Source organism: Xiphias gladius, chromosome 15, assembly GCF_016859285.1.
Source record: "Xiphias gladius isolate SHS-SW01 ecotype Sanya breed wild chromosome 15, ASM1685928v1, whole genome shotgun sequence".
In the NCBI taxonomy this organism is placed as follows: Eukaryota; Metazoa; Chordata; class Actinopteri; order Istiophoriformes; family Xiphiidae; genus Xiphias; species Xiphias gladius.
In genome coordinates this window covers 27,274,576-27,284,178 of record NC_053414.1, presented here as the reverse complement: position 1 = coordinate 27,284,178, position 9,603 = coordinate 27,274,576, and the positions used below count along the sequence as shown (strand labels likewise).

At 46.2% G+C, this 9,603-nt stretch overlaps 1 protein-coding gene across 2 annotated transcripts; it reads left to right on the top strand.

Moving 5' to 3' along the window:
• The first annotated feature begins 683 nt into the window (after positions 1-683).
• Positions 684-8,833, top strand: pcdh18a (protocadherin 18a). Of its 2 annotated transcripts, none has more exons than XM_040147192.1 (4): positions 684-3,562; positions 4,320-4,375; positions 5,009-5,181; positions 7,173-8,833. In XM_040147192.1, exons 1-4 carry the CDS (start codon positions 1,073-1,075, stop codon positions 8,003-8,005), a joined length of 3,552 nt encoding a protein of 1,183 aa, XP_040003126.1. In that variant the 5' UTR covers positions 684-1,072; the 3' UTR covers positions 8,006-8,833. The 2 variants fall into 2 exon arrangements, with proteins under 2 accessions (XP_040003126.1, XP_040003125.1); XM_040147191.1 differs by having other exon boundaries at positions 4,287-4,375.
• Positions 8,834-9,603: the final 770 nt, after the last annotated feature.

Genomic DNA, 9,603 nt, shown 5'->3' with positions numbered 1-9,603 from the left:
GAGAAAAGGGGGGGAAGGGGGGTAGTCAGCTGCCACTTGAAAGAGCAGGAAGAGACTAGTTACAGTATAAGCTCATGGCAGGCAAACGCACTAATGCCAAGGCATCCAGTGCGTCGGCCGTGTAGCAGGAGTGAGCGGTGACAGCTGCTTGAGGCTGGGCTGGGTTGTATGTTATATTTCAAAAGTGTGCCTATCAGGGCTTTAAAGGTGGTGGGGATGATTGGGGTGACTATGTCTTTTGTCTTGTCTAAGGAGAATTTAGACTCCTTATTTTTTCCCGTCTCCACGCTGTCTGGAGAGAACAGCCCCGAAGCGAGGAAAGTCGTAAACCTCCCTGTGGTTTTATAGCAGTGAAACGCGTAAGGGTGAGCTCTTCGAATGAATGTTTTCTTCTCTACTCGATTTCCTCCCCTGTCCATTGTAGAGCCATGGTCGTTACTCTGAAAAGTGGAGAAAGTGAACCCCACGGGGCGGGATTTTTACCCCCCAATTCCTCTATTTCCTCCCCTCTTGCGCCTCCCTCTTCTCTCCTCTGGAGTTCGACTGGCCACCAGCCAGCTTTTGATTTAAGAAGCATTTGTCTTTCCCGGGATGTGAAAAGGGGGCCGTGGCTGATGTACAACTAGTTGGTTTTCGAGGCGGGTTATTTTTGGGCAAGTCTGTGTGCAGAGGCACCTCAATCGGAGAGAGGGAGTGCAAAGAAGCGCACGGCGCACAGTAGAGACGCAGGGAGGAGAGGGAGAAAGGCGCACAGATTTCAGTGGCACTCAGCTGGTTCTCCCGCACGCTAGATACATGCAACATATCTGTATGGCAAGGGAGGACAGATAGAAACAAATCTGGATGCTTTTGTGGAAATTTGGTTAACTTGAGCTAGCTTGTATTTAACAATCGAATGTTTCTTTTTTGTTTTGGTTTTTTTCTCACCGCTCCGCGGAGAAAGCATGCAGCTGCAGATTGAGAGAGGACAACATTTACTAAGTTAAAATTGGAATTTCCCTGCTCTGCATTTTGGAGCTATTTTTTTTTTTTAATTAATCATTATTATTATTATTTTTTGGCTTCAACAAAAATGCGACCGGGGAAAATGAAGGGACTCTGTCTGACAAGAATGTGGAAAGTTCTGGTTGTTTTGGCGCTGGCAACACACCACGTAAACGGCAAGACGCTGAAATATCAGATTTATGAGGAGCAGAAGGTTGGCACGGTTATCGCCCGTTTGAAAGACGATGTCGCGGATGTTCTGGCTAAACTTCCGAGCTCGGTGTCGCTCCGCTTCCGAGCTATGCAAAGAGGGAGCTCCTCTTTCCTCACGGTGCGCGAGCAGGACGGAGAAATCAGCATCAGGACCAAAATTGACCGTGAGAAACTCTGCGAAAAGAACCTCAACTGTTCTATTCAGTTCGACGTGCTGACCCTCCCCACTGAGCACCTGCAGCTGTTTCACGTCGGGGTGGAGGTGTTGGACATCAACGACAACGCACCCCAGTTCGCCCGCGCCGTCATCCCCATTGAGATCTCCGAGAGCGCTGCCGTGGGAGCGCGCATTCCCCTGGACAGCGCCACAGACCCCGACGTCGGGGAGAACTCCCTGTACACGTACGCCTTAGAGCCCAACAACTTCTTTAAGATTGACATCCAGTCCAGGACTGACGGGGCTAAATACGCAGAGCTGGTGGTGCTCAGGGAGCTGGACCGGGAGGTGCGCTCCAGCTATGAACTTCAATACACGGCCTCTGACAGGGGCGTTCCCCCGAGAACGGGTTCGACCCTCCTCAAAATCAACGTTGCTGACTCAAATGACAACAGCCCAATTTTTGACAAGTCGTCATATGTCATAAATCTTCCAGAAAATTCACCTGTTGGAACTCTGCTCATTGACTTAAACGCCACGGACGCAGATGACGGCACCAACGCCAAAATAGTCTACGCCTTCAGTAGTCACGTGTCCCCCAAAATAATGGAGACGTTCAAAATTAACCCCGATAGCGGGCACCTGACCCTCATCAGGCGCGTGGACTATGAGACCATTAACTCCTACGACATTGATGTGCAAGCGCAGGACATGGGTCCGAACTCAATGCCCGCTCACTGCAAGATCCTGGTCAAAGTGGTAGATGTGAACGACAACAAACCAGACATTAGCATCAATCTCATGTCCTCTCAGGGGAACGGGGACGCAGCTTATATATCTGAGGCTTCTCCTTTGGACACGTTTGTAGCTTTGGTGAGGGTGGAGGACTTAGACTCTGGGTTGAATGGAGAGGTAGAGTGCAAACTTCATGGTCAAGGCTATTTCAAACTGCAAAAGACTTATGAGAACAATTATATGATTTTGACCAATGTGTCTCTGGACAGAGAGAAGAGGTCAGAGTTCAGTCTGACGGTGGTGGCAGAGGACCGGGGGACTCCCAGTCTCTCTACTGTCAAACATTTCACTGTGCATGTGACCGATGAGAATGACAACCCACCACGTTTTGAGAAGGGGCGATATGAGATCTTTAAATCAGAGAACAATGCCCCTGGAGCATATCTGACCTCCATCATGGCCACTGACCCTGACCTGGATGCCAATGGACAGGTGAGCTACTCCATCTTGGAGAATTCTGTTCACGGGAGCTCCATCTCTACCTACGTCACCATCGACCCCTCTAATGGCGCCATCTATGCACTGCGTACATTTGATTGTGAGGATGTTAGTCGTATCTCCTTTGTCGTGCAAGCCAAAGATGCAGGAAAACCACCACTGCTGAGTAATGCTACAGTCACTCTGAACATCCTGGATGAGAATGACAACCCTCCAGTCATTGTGGTGCCCCAGCTATGGAACTTCACTGCTGATGTGCCTGCATCAAAGTTCACAGAGGCCGGGCAACTAGTAACAGTGGTCAGGGCGACTGATCGTGACACAGGGGTCAATGCTGAGCTCATCTGCTCCATTGTCAGTGGCAACGAGGAGGGTTTCTTCCTTATTGACCCAAGAACGTGTGAAATCCACGCCAACGCCAGCCTGGAGAACTTCCCCCAGGAGAATGCTGAGCTGACAGTCATGGTCCGAGATCAGGGAAGCGAGAGCCTCAGCGCTAAGGCGGTTCTGAAAATCACCCTCTATGAGACCATGGAGAACCACTTCCAGGAGATGGACCCAGGGAAGTCTGCACTAGATGCATCCCTGATTATCATCATCTCCCTGGGGGCCATCTGCGCTGTGCTCCTGGTCATCATGGTGGTGTTTGCTGCTCGCTGTAACCGTGAGAAGAAGGACACCAGGCACTCCTACAACTGTCGCGTGGCTGAGTCAACCCACCAGCACCATCCCAAAAAGCCCTCGCGCCAAATCCACAAAGGTGATATCACCCTGGTTCCCACGGTTAATGGGACCCTGCCAATCAGAGCTCACCACCGCTCACCTTCGGCCACGCCCCCCATGGACCGAGCCCAGATGGGGAGCAGACAGAACCATCACAGCCGCCAATCCTTGAACAGCCTGGTGACCATCTCGTCCAATCATATTCCAGAGAGCTTTGCCCTGGAACTGGCGCATGCAACTCCACCAGTGGAGGTGAGTAAATACACACTCTCTGACATACACAAAAACACACAGACACACACATACACACACGCACACCCACACACACACACACTCAGAAGCAAATTACTCTCAGAAATTTCAAATGTGGTCCCTCTGCCCTTTTCCAAATTTTCTCTCTCTCCCTTCTCCCTCTCACTTTCTCTCTTTCTCACAAATACATACTCAAACACACACACACACACACACACACACACACACACACACACACACACACACACACACACACACACACACACACACACACACACACACACACAAACACACCAGCCTTCTCATCCTCATTCAGCTATCTCCGTTTGAGCAAATTAACTCATCTCCATGTGTGACAGTGACTTAATCAACATTGCCCTGTAGTTCAAACTGACTCTCATTAAAACTGTCTTTACCTTGTTTACACCCTGTCACCATTACCTCCATCATAACCACAACTCACCCCTCAGTCATATGTCTCCATATTCATCTAGACTCACCCCTCCACCTACCTATTTTTTGTTATAACGTCATCCATTTTGTCTCATCCATTTTCAGCAGCCTCTCCATCATCCATTTTGTGTTTACTCATCCATTATTTTGTCTTCTGTGTTGTCTCTCTCTCCTTTTTTCCTTCCTCAATTTCCCATCTGTTATTCATCCCCCCCTTTTCTGTTTTTTTTTGTTTGTTTTCTTTTGTTTATTTTGTTATTTTTGGATGTAGCAAGTCTCACAGCTTCTGTCCATGCTCCATCAGGGCCAGTACCAGCCCAGACCCAGTTTCCGTGGCAACAAATACTCCCGCAGCTACAGGTAATTTACCCCTATCCCTCACCACCCAAACTCCCCTAAAAGATTACCTTTTTTTTTTGTTTTTTAAACCACTTGTGTTTCATTGTGTATTACATGTTCCAATAACTTGTTGTGAAGTTTTGCCTGTCAGTTGGTCAGTTACATGTAGATCATGGTTTGATGGCGTGTAAATGTATTCTTTCATAATCCAGTCGTTATCATACCAGTGCCATTCAGTTCAAAAGTACGTAACTCATTTGTCTGAATGTCACAACAGTTTCCTTGGTACTTCTTTTCTGAAAAAAAAAAGGGCTCAGGCTGTAAAGTGTGCATCCATCACTACTTTACTGTAATATTCCCCTTATGATCTCCAGATGATAGATTTATTGATGCCTGTAGTGGTTGTTGTGATAGATTTATTGATGGGATTTACCTGCATGTAGGATTTAAGGGCAGAGCCTTGTCTAGAGTTTAATAGATTCCAGAAGCAGCCTTAAATTTTATGTGATGGATTTATTTGTCATTAGTCTTCTCCGTAAGGATAGTTTGATAGCCTGCAAAACAGAATGCGTACAGCTTTGGATTTGCAAGATGTGAATTTGCGTCATTGTTTTTCAGATAAGTCTGTAATCTTTTTTAAATGGTTCCCCACAGGTATGCATTACAAGACATGGACAAGTTCAGCCTGAAGGACAGTGGCCGTGGGGACAGCGAGGCGGGGGACAGTGACTGTGACATGGGAAGGGAATCCCCTGTGGACAGACTGCTGCTGGGGGAGGGCTTTTCTGACCTGATACACCTCGAAATGCACCATCGACTCCACCCAGGTGAGCTTTGGGAAACCCATCTATTCTTAATGAATCCCTTCTGCTCTTAGTGGCAACTTATTGTTGATGTGCAAGCGCAGGACATTTTTCACCATGACTTGCCAAATTGGTTCCAGTCAGCTGAGTCACATCCCCACACCTTCTACAGTGGTTGCCTCACACTCAAGTGTCACCTCACCTTCAGACCACAATCTCTCCTCAGCTTAGTCTTATCTTGCAAAAGTTGTGATCATATCTGTTCGGATGAATTTTGTCTAGGTTTGATCCACCCTGAGTCAATTGAAACGATTGAAAAACATAAGATTCTCTGTCCTGATATGTTTGGAATCAGAGGATGGAGATTTTTTTTTTCTCAGATTCTCAGACCACATTTAAAATGAACTAGAATTTACCCAAGCTTTCCCCCAGACCACACCCAGCCCTCTAATGTACCGGCTGCCTGACAAATTTCAGCACCATGGGCAGCGCCAGGCCTAAGCCCATTATTTGTCTGTACACCTGCCTATACAGCCACTCCATTCACCCTGTTGCCAACACAATCCCCATTGTACTCGGCCCCATTCTTCCACACAGCCCTCATTTCCACGCTCGTTATCACACTGAGAGAGGTTACAGTGTGTCTGGCTGTTTGTGTTACCATGTGTATGGTTGTGCGTGTGTGTGTGTGTTATCTGCCCCTTAGATAGAGCCATGTCTGTAAAATCCTCCCTGGAGCGGAGATGAGTTGCCTGTCACTCATCGGTATGCGTCTCAGGGTGCTGTTTTTTTTCCTCCCTTCTATTTCTTTTCTTTCCCTTTTTTCCCCCCGGTGAGTGACAGTGTTGCGCTTTCATGTCTGAACTGAGGAGAATTCATAGTAATTGCTTTTAGAATGATGTTATTCTCTCTCTTTCTCTCTTGCTCTTTCTCACTGACTGTCCCTCCCTTGCTCTATCCTGCATGCCCAAAAGTTCCTCAGCATCTCTCTCTCTCTTCTGTACTTGTTCATGTACTCTCTATCTTTATTGAGATGAATGAAGGGAGGTGTGTTGCTCATGGACAGTCTTTCTGTATCTCTTTTTTCCTCCCTCTGCGAAAGACATGGAGGTGTTGCACCCCTCCACCTTCCCTTTCCCTTCCTCTATCTATTATGCTAATATGAAAAAAGGGGAAGGGAAGGAGATAATGGGCCGAGAGGGAGGATTATCCCTGTTTCTCTCCAGTAGATTTAATTCGTTTTGATTTTTCTATTTTGATGGGCAAATGCGGCTATTCATGTTAGATATGATAAAAGAACTGAACAAGCAAATCCCTGCCTCAGCCACGTAGTCAAGAGATGTGTACATGCCCGGCAGAGCACGCCAATATTACATTAACATCTGCCTGTGATGCCCTTTGAGTGGGACCTGGCAGTTATTTATTTATTTATCTAGATCCTGCGATTGTTCTCATACCTTGCGCACCTGGATATTTGTGCTGTAAACTGTAAACACCACCAATCTGGTCCACCAAGCAGGAATATGAAGCGATCAGGAGGAAAAAAAAGTGGAAACTAACCCCTCCCCGGCTGACCTGTGATTTTGATATTAATGAAAGACTGAAGCACTGCCATATGTAATATTAAATAGGAACTATACATGAAGCATTCTAACAGCATGAGGCATGGTTTGTCAGATTCAAAAGCATCCCTGACCTTGTTTTCAGGCAAAAAAGAAAAGAAAAATCAGAACCATGACCTTTTGCTGAACTGTGTATCTCTTTAAGTATAATACTACTTCACTGCAGTCTCAGGGTTTGTGACTTGTGTTATTCAAGAGTATTGACATTTTTTTGTACCATAGCAACAAACATTTTTAATACCCCCACTTCAATCTGTGGAGTTTTGAACAACTGATTTACATGAGTTGGTTTTTTTTTGCAGTCATTCCCTGTTTTTGTACAGTAAATGTCATAAAGAAGATTTCTGCATCTGGACCTACTCCTGACTATCTCTGCGTCCTTTTCTGTTTTAGCTATGAGACTGTGCACAGATGAATGTCGCGTCCTGGGACACTCTGATCAGTGCTGGATGCCCCCCCTCTCCTCACCCGCTTCCTCCGCTGACTACCGCAACAACATGTACATCCCCGGGGAGGAGTCCTCCCAGCAGCCACAGCTCGACGATGACCAGTCCTCGGTTGACTCGGAGCGCCGTAAGAGCTTCTCCACTTTTGGCAAGGAGTCTGGGAACGAAGAAGCCGGGGTCGGGGGAGTCATTGCCGGAGGAGGAAATGATGCGTGTGCAGCTGGAGGAGGAGCTGGCTCCCTCCTCACAGAGATGAACTCTGTGTTCCAGCGGCTCCTCCCCCCTAATATGGACTCGTACACCGAGTGCACTGAAACAAGCCCCCCCTCATCCTCATCAACCACTGAGAGAGGAAGTGGACGTGCTGGCAACATTGCTGGTAACCATAGTAACAACGCTGTTCCTCAGGACAACCGGAGAGGGTTGTTGCCAGGTGGGAAAGGTCCCGCTTATCCCCCAGGTGTGGCTGCATGGGCAGCCAGCACCCACTATCTAAATCCTGGAAGTGGATCTGTAGGGACCAACCATGTCTCCTCCTCTTCTTCCTCTTCATCTTCGACCTCCACTTCCACCTCCGCTAATGGACAGCCGCCACACCTCAAATGGCTGCCAGCCATGGAGGAAATCCCAGAGAATTATGAGGAAGATGACTTTGATGGCGTCTTCCATCAGGGTCACCAAGGTGGCAAGCGCAGCGAGAGCCGCCACGAGGCCGGCATGGACGCTAGCGAGCTGGTGCATGAGATCAACAAACTGCTGCAGGATGTCAGACAGAACTAGAGAGGAAACAATGGAGAAGGCATAGCATGGTTTCACTGTGTGATGTGAGGAATATTTCAGCACATTCTGGCAAATGCTTGTTCTTTGTGCCAACATATATAAACTACATGATGACTGTTTCTTGTTCACAGTAATGCTTGTCTTGTTTATTTTACCAAATGTCCTCTTTGCCGCTCCGCGCTGAGAGACTCACAGAGGAAAGTAAAACATGGCACTGAAGTTGTTATTGAGGTGACTTAAAGGCATCAAAGTGAGTGCTCCAACAACAGATTGCTTGGTTGTCATTACAGTCTCTCCGAAAGTTGCTTGAATGAGTGATTTCAAACGGAAATCCACCAACAAAAACTGTACTTTTTCTTCATTTGTAATGTTTACAGCAGTGTGAACCTACTCCACAGGGAGAAACCAACATTGTGTGATCTAATTTCTGCTTTTACAGTGTACAATGTTGTACAGTGTCTGTGGAAAAAGGCAAACTCACTTGAATATTGTGCTATGTCTCCTGTTTTGTTATAATGGAATGTAACTGTACAATTTCACCTTTGTATTTTAAAAATACAGTCTTTTCTACTTCTATATATTTATATGTGTCCATGTATGTTTGTACAGAAAAAGAAAAACGTCTATTTTTTATATTTGTCATCGCATGTCTCAATATCACTTGATGTGTCTCTTTTCCTCGGCCCTGTTTATTTTATAAACAACAGTATTTAATTTTGTTATTGGATGTGTGTGTGCGTATTAAAAATAATCACATTCCAATGCAGTTCCATGTTGGAATTTGGTTTTGTATGGTAACATTGTGACCAGTGGATGACAAATAAAGTGGAGGGATTCATAATAGGGTTATGTCTGAAAAGTATCATTGGTGTTGACACTTCTTTCAGTAATTTCATGACTTATTTTATTCAAATTGTCTGTTTCATTTTGTTTCTCATGTTTTCCTTACCAAGTGCTTTCATTTGCCCCGTCTCTTAGCACCCCCTAATGTCCAGCATCAGAACTGCAGCACCTTCTGCAAGCACAGTCAAAATCTGCTGTGTGTGCTCTAGGCTAACCGTCCCCAAGCCTAATTATACCACAATTCACATGCATTATTCTGCTAATAAACACGCCATTAGATATGAATTTATTCCCAGATGATCTCTGTAGATTAAAATGCATTTAGGCGTTAATTTAGTTTCAGAGCAGGGATTCTCTGTCTCACCGTCTCTCTCATCCATGAAAGCATCACGCTTATGGCAAATATGCTTGGCAAATGAACAGCATCTAATATTGCACATGATGAGAAATCAAAAGCGTGATCCTGTACAACGCAGCCATATGGACTCATAGTACAATTAAATAAAAAGTGGGAAGTGAGCCCCTCCCGTCCCCTCTCTCACACTGCTGGTGATCAGGGGGGCTAATCTTCTGCGGATACACTCACGAGCAGGAACGCACACATGCTACACACACAGTCAAGAGAAGATAGAATATTGCGTCACGTTTAAAAGAGGGAAGATCCAACAACGAAAGCTAAATGAAGCATTAACCTCATCAGACAGCGCTTTCCTTCAAAACAAGGCCCCCCACACTTATAAGAACATACAGTAGAC